Below are 12981 nucleotides of genomic sequence, written 5' to 3'. Positions count from 1 at the left end.
ATTAATCCATGAGCATTGATTGGTGGCAGGGACCTTGATGGGGGCTTAATGTGTGTCATATCTTAATGTTCACAGAGCCAGCTCTCAGAACAGCCCCACCAGATCAGCAGGGCATGGATTATACTCATTTTACACCTACCAAAACTGAGACCCTGAGAGGCCAAAGGACCTGCCTAAGGTTATACAGCTAACAAACCACAGAGCTCACTGCTTCTTTTCCTTTTTTTTAACTTTTTTTAACTTTTCCTTTTTTTCCTTTTTTAACTAACCCCCAAGTCCTGTCTTTTAAAAAGAGACATCAAGGCAGAATAAAATGTAACCTTGAGGGATTCACTGAACCATTCTGGGCCTCATCTGTGAGAGGAGAGGGATGGACTGATCCTTCAAATGACTTTTGACTCTGGAATTCTGTGGCAGAGGATAATGAGAGTGGCTGTCTCCTGCACAGTCTCCCAGTTAGTGTGCTGCCCTGGGATGCCCCTCCTGGGTGAGGACAGGGCAGTTTCTGTCAGTCCCTCTGGGTGGCTGATGGAGCCCAGGGCCCCAAAGGTCCCAGTCTCAAAGTTACCCCAGTCTTACCGGGTTAATCATATGGAAAGCCTTCTTCAAGGCAGAGAAGTTGTCATCCACCTGTCTGCAAATCTTCATGATAATGTTCTCCTTGAAGATGGGCTCTGCTCCACCCATTCTGGGGAAGAACAAAAGTAAGGAAGGTGTTCCTCTCCCTGGCCAGCCTGGCGCAGCCCTACCCTAAGCTTTGAGACATCCTCAGGACCCTCCTCAGAGCTTGGCCAGTCACACAATCGCCAGGCATCTGCCAAGCTTGGGCCAGGAACCTGGCTTGCAAGGTTCCATTGCTCCCAGTGGCATCCCTTTCTGTCCCTGGTCCTCCATTCAGGCAGCTAGGGCCCATGCAGTATCGACTCATGACCGGACAGGATGTGGTCAGAAATGCCTCTAAGTCCCCTCCTCCATGTGCCACTGAACAAATGGGCACTGGGTGGAGGGATTCATTGCTGAAGGTCACACCCAGAGCAAGTGGAAGAGCTTTCCAGAAAGTAGCCCCAAACAGGGAGTGTGTCTTTATACATACAAACCTAGATACATACAAACATATAAACACGCAAACACATATGTGCATGTGTGTGTGCTTATGCAGTGACCATGTAATAGCCCGCATTTCTACAGCACTGTTGGGTTTGCAAAGCACTTTACAAACATTATCTCATATGATCCTCTGGACAGCCTTGAGAGGTTGGGGCATTTTTGTAGATGATGAAACGGAGGCAGGGAGAGATCAGGTGACTTGCCCAGGGTCACACCACTAGCAGAGATCTCAGGCTACATTTGAACTCAAGCCTTCCTGACTTCAGTGCTCTGTCCACTGTGCCCCTCCATGACCCATATATTACAATATTCACATGAGACTTTCTTCTAACATATGGGAGCCAACATTTTTCTACTTTGGGAACATAACTCTGAAATTAAAATAGAAAACAATCAGAGAATAGAATTCAGCTGATTGTCTTTCCAGGACAGCTCCTACTGGTCTTTTTATTTGGAGCACCTAGTTCAGTATTCATGGACCAGGTCTAGGGATGGGATGGCCCAGCTTATGTTAACTTATTCACTCACTAGCCCACCAGGAAAACTCAGTCACAGGGAGGAGCTCCAAAAGTGAGTGCCTAGAGCCCAGCACCTGAGGCAGAAAGATCTGAGTTCAAAAGACCCTGGGAAAGGTAATTCACTTCTCTCCTCATCTGTAAATAGCGGATATGCGGATTGAATCAGATAATGTTTGTAAAGTGCGTTACGACCTTTAATAATCTCTAGAAACGTCAGTTATTTATTGGCTTATTTATTATTATTATTATTATTCATTTTAAGTTGTGTGAGGTCCAGTTGCTCTGGAAAGCCTGGTGTGAAGGAAGGATTTCCAGTGGTGGATTAAGGAGCCCCATGCTGGGGTCCCAGCTCTATCATTATTGGGTAAGTGGCCTTGGAGGTCAAGTCACCTCATTTCCTTGTGCCTCAGTTTCCTCATCTGAAAAATGGACATAAAATTCCTTGCCCTCCCTACCTGCCTGGGTTCTTCTGAGAATCAGGTCAGAGGCCGTACATGAAGGCTTTGCAGTCATAAAGAGTTCTAAAAGTGGGAGCTATTTGCCCAGAATATTCCTACGTCTGTGTACACAATTAAAGGCCTTTCAGTGAAACCTCATCTGCCACCTTCAAATGTAATTCCACACACATATGGCTTACCTCAATATTCCACAGTGTTTTAATGAAATTCAGTTCATAAAAGGGAGCCCATTATACAACATACCTTTTCTTTTTCCTCAGGGGAATCATGGATCCATTGTCAACTAAGGCACAGTCCTGGCATTTTCTTAAAAATTGCTTCCAAGCAATTTTACCCGTGGTTTTAAATCCTAATCTGGGTCAAGTAAAATAGAAATGCTGTTTTAAACAGGTTTATCTCTTTCTATTCTAGGCCCCCAAATTCAGTGCTCAGGAAGGTGGCAGGGTGGCGGCAGCAGGCTGGGGGAGGTTTCCTCCAAGGTCCAAAAGAACAGAACAGAGACACAAGACTTCGAGGAAATGAAGTCCCAACAGAACGTGTGGCTTCTGGGGAGTGAGGAAAGAGAAGAAGGGGGATCACACGTTGCAAAGCCCTGACACGGAACTAGAGGCCTGGGAGCTGGAGGGAGCCTCCCACCCAACGTGTCCTGGGCTGGCCCACTCCGTCACTGCCCAAGTTCCCAGAAGATAGAGAACTCACTGCCTTCTCAGGAATGTCATGCCACTTAGGGAAAACACTCATCTTTGTGAGCTTTTCCTTAAGACACCAGCCTTACCCTCTTTAGCTTCCCACCGCTGTGCCTAGTTCTGTGCTCTGGGGCCAAGCAGAATTAGGCTAACCCCTTTTTACGGGCCAGGTCTGTAGCTATCTAAAGATGACTTTTTTGTCCCTTCTGGTCCTTTGCTCCCCTTCCTGCCCATGCCTCAGTTCAGTCTTTAAAATCCCCATTTATTTCAACAAGTCTTCCTAGAGCATGGACTTGAGACTTTTCCCCACTCTGTTACCTTCCTCCTAACGCTTTCCAGCTTATCAAACTCCATCCTACACTGTGGTAGAAGCACAAGACTCCAGATGAAAACTGAGCATTGGGGAAGAAGACATCATCGCCCCCTCACCCAGAATCAATACCCCTCTTAATTCTGCCCAAGACTGCAACAGGTTTTCTGGCTGCCATATCACACAATACAGTGAGCCTGTGGCTCACTAAGACTCTCAGAACTTTTTCAAACAAAACATGCCTTTCCTTTACTGTGCTTGTGCATTCCATAAGATCTGATGTATATTCCTACTGAATTTCATTTTTGGATCTTATCTCTGTCATACAGCATGTTGGTGCTTAGAATCATGCCTGGCCCATAGTAGGTGCTTAAGAAATGCTTATTCCCTTCCCCTTCCCTCCCCCTCACAAGGTCAGATTGTTGGTAGACCAGTGACCTTGATGGCCTGTACAAATGTGGGAAGAAGGTAAGTGGCAGTGATGAGGAGGCTGCTGGTCCCAGACACAACGCATTGCCATGGAGGTCTTTCCTTCTCTCAACTCCAGATACTACTCTGACTTCTGCTGGTCCATTAAAAACACTATCTCACCTGACAAGCTGGCAATAGATTCCTGTAGTGGAAGCATTTAGAGGCTGCCTCTCCCTATGAGGGGATTCATCAGGGGGTCATGTGTCAAGGAGAGCTGCACTGTGGCTTATGGGGAGGGGGACAGTCCAAGTCACCAATAGCCACTTCTACTACCAAGGCCTGCCAGGGGATGGCAGCTCTGCCTTCCAATAGTACAATGAGCAGCGGGTGGGGGCCCGAGATCTTCATTCAGACTGGGGCAGATCTCCTAATAAACAAAGTCGTCCTAAAGTGCAAGAGGTGAGCTCCTCACCAATTAAAAACAGCAAGAAGTAGATGCCCCTTGTCAGGAATGCCATTGTGGTGATGAATGTTGCTATTGCTGAGCTCCTGGTAGTGACTGAAGTGGGGACTTCTGTTCTGAGACAGGCTGGACTTAGAGCTCAGAGCTGGGAGGGGACTTGGAACAGGGGGTGTCAGAGCTGAGAGGGAACCTAGAACAGAGGATGTCAGGGCTGGGAGGGGCCTGAGAACAGGGGATGTCAGGGCTGGGAGGGGCCTGAGAACAGGGGATGTCAGGGCTGGGAGGGAACCTAGAACAGGGGATGTCAGGGCTGAGAGGGAACCTAGAACAGAGGATGTCAGGGCTGGGAGGGGCCTGAGAACAGGGGATGGCAGGGCTGGGAGGGAACCTAGAACAGAGGATGGCAGGGCTGGGAGGGGCCTGAGAACAGGGGATGTCAGGGCTGGGAGGGGCCTGAGAACAGGGAATGTCAGGGCTGGGAGGGGCCCAGAATAATGAATATCAGAGAAATGGGAGATAAAGCATCCCGAGCTTGGTTTGGGGCACTGTTCTCCAACGAGATGTGCTTTCTCCATTGAGGCAATAAGACTACATCTCAAAGAATGAAAGATCATGTTATTGTTCCCTAAAGGACAAAGGCCCACAAAGTAGATGCGATGCTCACCCATGGTGCATACCTAACTAAGTTAGGGGGAAAATCAGCCAAGATTCTAGAGCATGCACCGAGATGACAATTCAGCACTCGAGCTGCACATGAGTTGAGTAAGAACCCATTCGAACTTTGTGTTGTATTCTGAGAGATCTGGGAGAGGGAAGCTGCTCTTTGGGCTCTCCTTATGACATCTCACCCCATGTCCACGGACCATGTTCTACCTGGGCAACGTTGGAGCCCCCAACCAGGAGGCCCAAAGAGGTGGTTGTGTACCTGTGAGTGAGCGAGCTCACTGCCCCCATGAGGCTGAATCAGGGACCTCACCAATATATACACTCCCTCTCCTGCTGCAGAGTGCAACCCTTCCCTGTCTGCTCCTCCTGAGCAGATCTTTCCAGAGAGTACCTAGCCTGTGCTACTCTGTGGATGGCCATGCAGCCCTGGGAGGGCCACCTGCTTCCCAGTCTGTCTGGCCCATCTCCTTTCTCCAGGCACTTGATTAACATTGTAAAACGTTGCCCAGGAAAACTTACCTTTTCAGTAGCTGCAGAAAAATCCCTTTTGGTAATGGGAATATAAAGTTGTCAACAACAATCTTTAAATAATTCAAAGACACGTATCCTCGCTTGCTGGTGTCAAATGCACTGAGGGCTTTCTCAATATTCGCGGTGCACACACCAAACTGGAAAGGAGTCAAATTAGAGTGGTATGCTCAGAGGAGATGTGTTTGTGGAGAACCTCAGCTATCAATACACTTTATTTCTGCGAGAACTTTTCACATGCCCTCTTCTCCCCAAACTGATCAAAAAGGTTACCATCGCACACCCTGACCTTGGGATGTTTAATTAACGAGCTCACTACAAAGCCAGCCTGACTGTCCCTGCCACCCAAGTGACAAGGCAGACGGAAAACGGGACGTTAGGACACTGCTCTGTCTCACGTTTAAGGAGCTAAAAATACTGGGGAAACTGCCAGTTTGATGCATCTCCCTTAATATACTTCCAGGCCATCCCTACTGTGAACCCATGCCAGGCTGCTCTCCATTAAATCAGGTCAATCAAACAATAAGAGCCGGCAATGTCTTATTAAAAACAGTTTCTTCTTCTTTTTTTTTTTTTTTTACCACAAAGAAAACAACAAATGGAAAGGCTACTTAGACATGGCAATCATCAAGGATTTCTTTAATTATTTCTTTTTGTTCTCGTTATGTTATTTTTTTAATTAATGGGAAATAGCCCCCCCACACACAGACACACACACACACATACACACACACTCACACACACACACACACATACAACCTCCCTCTCTGTTTCTCACCTACCCCCCCAAAAAAATGGGAAAATGAGCTTTGCTTATGGGACTCCAAAATTTCAGTAAACTAGGTTAACTGCAGTATGGAAATGACACCCAAAATAATAGGAAGAAGGTTGTGCTTTTCCTGAGGATTTTCCTGCTGTTTATTGTTCAGCAGTAATGACAGTCTCCAGCTTTGCTTCCTGCCTGCCCCTCCCCCTCTGAATTGGCCAGATTCCACTCTGGCCCCATCTCCCCTAAGGACCACTGGAAGAAACAGCCACAAGGAGCAAGGCAGCCAGGTTTTGTGGGCTGGGCTCACTGACCAGAAGCAAAATGTACTTTAAGAATAAAGTCCTTCTCGGTCAGCAAGTAACCAAAGGAATAAGAGGCAGGCTCATTCTTCATGCATGAATGGGCATACATGGGCCACCATGGTAGATACAGATACAGAGATAGGAAGATAGAGGAAGACAGAGAGAACGACAAAGAAACCAAAACAGAAACAGAGAGAGAAGCTATCACCTGGTGGTCAGTGTTCCCCTGGCAAACTGCTTCCTTTGGTCAGGAAGGCTTGGGGATGGTAGGACACCCTAGACACCAGAAGACAGCTAAGGGGCTCCAAAGACCAGGACTTTGGGTCAAGAAAACAGGTTCAAATCCTGCCTTATGTACTTTCTAGATGTACAAGACTGAGCAGGTTACTCACCTATCTGAGCCTCAGTGTCTTCATCTGCGAAGGGGAGGTGATCACAGCACCTACCCCACAGACAGAATACAGAGAACCTCCCCTCCCTCCCTCCCCAAAGGTTCATCTACTCAGGGGACCTGCCAGGGCTGGTGTTCCCTTGGCAAGAGTCCAGAGTCACCTCTATGACACTGTAAGGCACCAGAAAGGGGATTCTGTGGAGCAGAATGCCGAGGGGATGGACTCTGGGGATGCTTCTGGACAACTCAGGCAGGCAGTCTTCTTATGATTCTACCCAACTGAACTAACACGCATTCAGTACATGGCATACACAGAGCCCTGTACTCAGCATCAAGGATGGGAATGGAAAACAATACAGTCTTTGCTCTCAAGGAACTTGCAATCTGTTGAGGGAAAGCGATGGGAGTGATGGGAGGAGGAGGTGAGGGCAAGGAATGGCACATGTATAAAATGTGTGTGAAATGGGGGAGTGTGAAGAGCAAAGGAGGAGAAGGCCAGACGGCTGCTCTTTGCAGAGAGGGACGACTTTCTTCATGCAGAAAGATGCCATGTGGGTCAAACAACAAGAATGATGAACAAGAGGCAAATAGATTCGATGCCACGAGACCATAAACAGCCAATTAGGAGACTGAAAGTTTTCTAGAAAGAGCCAATGGAAGTATGTCTGCTGAGACAAAGGTTAAAAACTGCTTTCTCAGACTCTGGACTCATCGTAGACTTATGCTTGCACTATGACAAGCAATAACATATTATAATGTAGATATGAACATAAAGGACTTTCCTTCACAAATGTGAAAGATGAGCCCAAACTGAAGCTGGGCTCAGAGATCTGTGGAGAGCACAGGCCCCAGGTAAAAGTTCTGAATCCCATTGCCAGTGGTGCAAGTTATCTAAGCACCCAGAGCAGTTTTCTTTCTTGATTCCTTTTAAAAAGGGTCAAGTTCCAGCTCTTTTGGAACTGGAAAATCACCTTCTGAAAACATGGCTACCTGTGCAATCTTACAGAAGTTGGGTCTCTTGTAAGAATCAATCAATGAAAACTTCTCAACGAAGTCTTTTCTCCTCACCCACTATTCTGGCCACTTGATCTGTGTGAAGAGGTGCAGGGGAAAGATTTCTGAACTTAGAATCAAGAGATCTGAGCTGCAATGCAGCAGCTCCACTAATTTCTGTAGACAAGCTGCCTCATCCTTGAGATTGTTTCTTCCTCTGCCAAATGGGAGATAGACTTCCATATGCCCCCCAAGGGTTGTGGTGAAAAAAAGCACTTTACAAACCATTAAGTGCTCTGCCCAGGGAGAAGTTCTTAATGAGCCCTGCCCTCACCCTCAAGGAGGGCTAACAAACCTGACACACATTCTCTCCAGCAAAGCCCAGGGAAAATCAGGCAGAAGGTTGAGTAACAATTCTGTCTTGTTCTTACACAGAGAGACAGAGAGAGACAGAGAGAGGGAGAGAGACAGAGAGAGAGAGAGAGAGAGAGAGAGAGAGAGAGAGAGACACACACAGACAGACAGACAGAGACAGAGAGAGAGAGACAGAGACAGAGAGAGAGACAGAGACAGAGACAGAGAGAGAGAGAGACAGAGAGACAGAGAGAGAGAGAGAGCTTTGTCTTTTTCTTCTATCTTATTGTTTTAGAGAATATGTTGGTGAAGAGATTCAATGTAACCGAGGCTGGCCCAGGACCAGAGCTCTGACCTGGGGGGAGGGAGGAGGGAGGGAGAAGAAGAGGGAGATGGAGTTACCTGGGCTGAGAGGCTGTGCTATTAATAAAGGTAGAAGAAGCTAATTCAACATTTAAAGACAAAGAGGATATCTTGAGCTAACAATTTTCAAAGATTCTTCCAAAGGCCTGTTTCTTGACCTACCAATAATAACTTTAAATTGCTGACATTATAATTTCTATTAAAATCTGCCTCAGTGGCCTTATTGTGGCTTGAAGTGACTTAGGGCTGTGAATTTTAGATGGGAAGAAGGGTTGATTGAGCAGTCCATTTGATAAAATTACAAGGCATGGACCTTTGTCAGGCAGGAGGCTGGACACGCACTCTGGCGGTTCTGAAATAAACGCCGTTTGCTGGAGTAGAAAACATTTAACTGAGGGGAGATCACTGCAGAAGAGTTGGTCAGATCAACTGAGGGTCCACATCCCTGACATATCATTTTATCTGTACGGTGAATTTGGGCTTGGAGAGGTTCAGCCGCAGTCCCACAGTCTCATAAACCAACTAGGAGTTGCTGGGGCTGTGTTATCTCAGACACCTCAGGACAAAGCCATGTCTGGGTCCATGAGAAGTGGATCAGGGGAATTCAATTGATCAGTCCAGACTACCATAGATTTATAGACCTTAGAAATTATCAACCCTAGAAGTCATCTATTCCAATCATTTTGTTTTGTGAGGAAATTGAAAATCAGAGGTTAAATGACTTGCCCAAGCTTACATAGAGTAAATGGAAGCTGTGTTCTTTGGGTGGAACTAACCAAGGGTGGGCTGTACTCACCCATAAAATGATTGGGGCCAAGTTTGTGTGTTTGGAGGAACTTGAAGCTTAGTCTGGAATGAATTATTGGGCAACAAGCAGGAGTGCTGTTTTCAGTCACTCATGGGGGGGAGGAAGAGGGGAAGGGGGGAGGGAGAGAAGGAGGGAGCAAGTTCCCATCTTGGAGAGTTCTCAAAGCTAAGCCAACAAATCCCAGCCGTGGTGACCTTCATGGATGTCAGAGCCATCAACCTGACTCAGCACTAGAAGACTGTCATTAAATCATAGGGGAAGGGGTTATTAAGCACTGACTGTGTGATGGGCACCACTTTTGAGAAGTTCTTACCTCCTTTGGTCCTCGCAACCACCCTGGGAGGTGAGTTCTTGGGAGGGTTGGGAATCCTCCCTAATGGAGGGCAAACCCACCAATGAAGCTGTGGAAGGAGTGAAGACTCCACAAGGAGCCACTCACCTCTCTGCAGAATGCTGCCTCAATTTCATCCATGGAAGAGTTTTCCCAACTGTCTCCAGATAGTGAAGAGAAGGAGAATACATATTTATTTTCTGGTTTCACCCTCCACGTACACTCTGTAAAGGAAGAAGAGCAAGAAGGAGAAATGGCATCTGTGAGTTACCAACCATTGTTGGTACAGGCACGCTTGTCTTTGCTTGCCTTTGCTTGCCTTTGCTTTCCTGGCTTTTGGTCCAGACTCAGGATTTCATTGGTTTGGTGAATCTCCATGTGGAGGCTCCACCCACCAATGGGGTCAGGAACTTCGAGCCTTAGACACCTCAGGAGGGACTGAGGAAGGACTGGAAAATGGTGTCTTTCTGACTCCCAAGTCAGCCCTCCATCTGCCAACAACACCAAAGTAAAAATACCGAGTGATTGACTCGAGTCTTCTCAGATAAGATTGCTTCTGGGAGTTCAACAAGCCTGAAACAGGACGAGGCCTGTGAAGAATCCCAAATGGCTTTACAGATTGACTTCCCAAAATGGCTCCGAGGAAATCACACTTCTGCCAGGCTCCAGCCCAAATAAGCCACTTAGAACATGATTTGGGTTGGAAGAAGAACAACTGTCGGAGACTGTCATTCCACTCTCACCATCCTAGGGGAGGCCCGGGAGTAGTGGCCTCCTGCCCCACTCCCAAGGCACACATTCGGGACAGGGCATAGTGCTCACACCAAGCCTTGAGCGCCTGCCTTTGGGGCACAGAATCAGAACAGATGACCTGGCTGTGAGAGAAGGAACCCAGGGATCTTGGGATCCTAGAGCTAAAGTTGGAAGGCACTTCTGGATCACCCAGTCTAATTTAATTCCCTCAGATTACAGAGGCAACATCTGAGGGCCTTGGTTCAACTGAATGTGTTATCAGGTGAACAGGTCTTTGAGACGTGAAACAGATTTAGCCAGCTCTGCCAGTAGCTTAACCACTGACAAAGCTGGAACATGAGGCTGGGGCTGACCAAGACACATACAATTCCCTGCCCTCAGACTCACACTATCAAGTGCCGGGATGCTATCCCACTGACCAACCTAGGGTTCCCCATCCAGAGTGACTCGCATCCACCCTGATTAGCCCCCAGGGGCCGAGGCAGGAAACTTACCCAAGAGGTCAGGACCCACTAAGCTTGGTGCCCAAGGGACTGTGTCAAGAGGGATGGGTTGGGTTGGAAGAGGAAGAGGGCCTTGAGCTGGAATGAGAAGGAACAGAAGCTGTGGGGCTAAGTCTGCGCCGCCGCCTCCATGCCAGGAATGCCCATAGAAGCCTGGTGCCACTGGAGCCAGGGAAGTGAGCAGCTATCTCTGCAGGTCCTTACATCACTGGCTTCTGAGACCAAGCAGAGAGGAGACAGGGAATAACTGGCCAATAACCTGTTCCTCCAGCCCCCATGCCCCCCAAACGAGTCTGGCTGGGCATTGTTCCTTCCCCATCAGGGCCCAGAGAACATATTCCTTCTGCAGAGGGAGAAAGAAGGGGGAGAGAGAATGATTCTATACCATTTTGTCTCCTGTGAGTGACTTTGCTATTTGATTTGTGGCTCCTACATGGTCTAAGAGTAAATAGGATCGAGTCTTATTTGCATAATTAGGATCATCCAAAATACCCCCCTCTCCCCCACTGAACCTAAGCTAGCTTAGAACCTCAAAGACATTTGGGCAGCCCTGGGATACAGCAATGCTCAGTCTAGAGGAGGCTGGACCTTTACTAATGGGTCTGGGGGAAAAAAGTGGGAAAAATTTCCTGGAGGGATTTATCTAGGCCATAGAGGACAAGTAGGAATTCAATAGGTAAAAATGGAGCAGGGCAAGGGGGTGGGGAAGAAGGAATGGAGGGGAATTCTAATTCTAGAACTTGACAAAACCAGAGTCAGAGAGGGCGAAATACGCAACGTACACAAGGGAAGTCTGAACTCAGGATGAGGAGTCGGACCTTTACAGAGCAGATAATAGGGAGTCACTGAAGGCTTTGGGGGAACAGTGTCATCAGACCTGTGCCTAAGGACTGCAGAGGGGGACTGATCAGAGGCCCCTCACCCACTCGATGAAATGATGGATAAAGAGAGCACAACGTGTTTTTCCTTGTCTCTGATGCCTGAGAGGAAGGACAGAGGAAGAAGGAAATAGTTCAGAACAGCCAAGGGAGTAGGAGAGTAACGGATGGACTGCCTTGGTGCAGGGAGTGCCCAGTTCAGATCAGATGTCACATGAAGGGTGATCTAGTTTATGCTATGAGCTACAGGTGCCACTGAAGGTTCTGAAGCAGGAAGTGGTGGGGTCAGACCGTAAATTTGGGAAGATGACTTTGGCAACTTGGTGGGAGATGAACTGGAGAGAGGAAAGTAGAAACAGGCAAACCAAGTAGAGGCTTTTGCCGCAGTGATGTCGTAAGCAAAATCATCCCAAGGGTTCTTAGAGATTAAACTGAGAGAGAGCAAACATGCAAAAAATGGAAAAGATCTGTCAAAATTTCTCTAACAAACAACTGTCTCAGTCAAAGACAGTGATGGCACCACATTTGGTTTCTCCTAGCCCAGACCAGGAGGATGAGGAAGAAAACAGGTCTAGTGGAGACTAGAGTAGTCCCAGTGCACACAGACAGAAGGCTTATGCTAGAGGGGAAGCAATGCTGGGGACAGTGAGGGGTCCGTCATCAAGATGCCTAGAAGTGGGGAGAACACAAAGCATTGGGGGGAAGATCTCAGACCTTATTGATATCACCTGACTGACCCATTAAAAAAACTTCTCTGACAGTTAGTGACGAGCTAGGCAGGAAAATCACAATTGTCAAAAAGAAACCAAAAAGGGCAGACTGGCATCTTGAAAAGCGACAAATGAACTGATTGTCATCACTGCCTTGCAGATTCTGTCTGATACTGCTGAAATGAACCCCGGGATGAAGACAAACGAGGACAACAGTGGGAGGGGACCCCATCCGGGGACCTGGAGGACTCTGGAGGGCCACACATGGAAGCATACACATGCCAAGAGGCCCTTCGGCCCAACCTGACCCCATCATCTCTCTTAACGTCACAGCCTTTCAGTCTGACACTGGTCCTAGGGATTTGTAGGTTTTGAGGTTACTTCCCTTCCAAGCACCACTTCTCACTTTTGACATTTTGGAGACAGGATTCGTATTTGGGTCCTGCCCTTCTTTAGTTGGTCTTATGTCTCAGGAATCTCTTTGAGTGGGGTTTCCTGATCGAGGCATCCCCTCCGGACTAAGCAAAAAAGCCTTATAGAATCCATTTAGGAATGTGTCCTGGGACACAACGTGGCAACACTTGACACTAAACTCTATCTCAGTAACAGCACCTTCCCACTGATGGAGGACCCAGTCAAAGAAATCTCACTCAGTCATAGAATGTTGGGTTGTAAACGT

The 12981-nt window shown here is 47.6% G+C and overlaps 1 protein-coding gene across 6 annotated transcripts in view; it reads right to left on the bottom strand.

The window, feature by feature from the left end:
• EFCAB6 (EF-hand calcium binding domain 6) overlaps positions 1–12981 on the bottom strand; it is a 229218-nt gene that overhangs the window by 109334 nt on the left and 106903 nt on the right. For 5 of the 6 annotated variants that reach the window (XM_072596357.1, XM_072596355.1, XM_072596354.1 and 2 more), the window contains 5 exons: positions 10706–10792; positions 9567–9682; positions 5139–5287; positions 2327–2437; positions 580–688 (listed from right to left, as the gene is read on the bottom strand). In XM_072596357.1, coding sequence (XP_072452458.1) covers positions 580–688; positions 2327–2437; positions 5139–5287; positions 9567–9682; positions 10706–10792 — 572 coding nt within the window. The remainder of the gene's footprint in view (positions 1–579; positions 689–2326; positions 2438–5138; positions 5288–9566; positions 9683–10705; positions 10793–12981) is intronic. The other variant, XM_072596359.1, reaches the window with a different exon arrangement.

The sequence above is a fragment of the Notamacropus eugenii genome, chromosome 3 (assembly GCF_028372415.1).
Source record: "Notamacropus eugenii isolate mMacEug1 chromosome 3, mMacEug1.pri_v2, whole genome shotgun sequence".
NCBI lineage: Eukaryota > Metazoa > Chordata > Mammalia > Diprotodontia > Macropodidae > Notamacropus > Notamacropus eugenii.
Note: the sequence above shows the minus strand (reverse complement) of the source record. Positions and strands in the feature narration are given on the sequence as shown.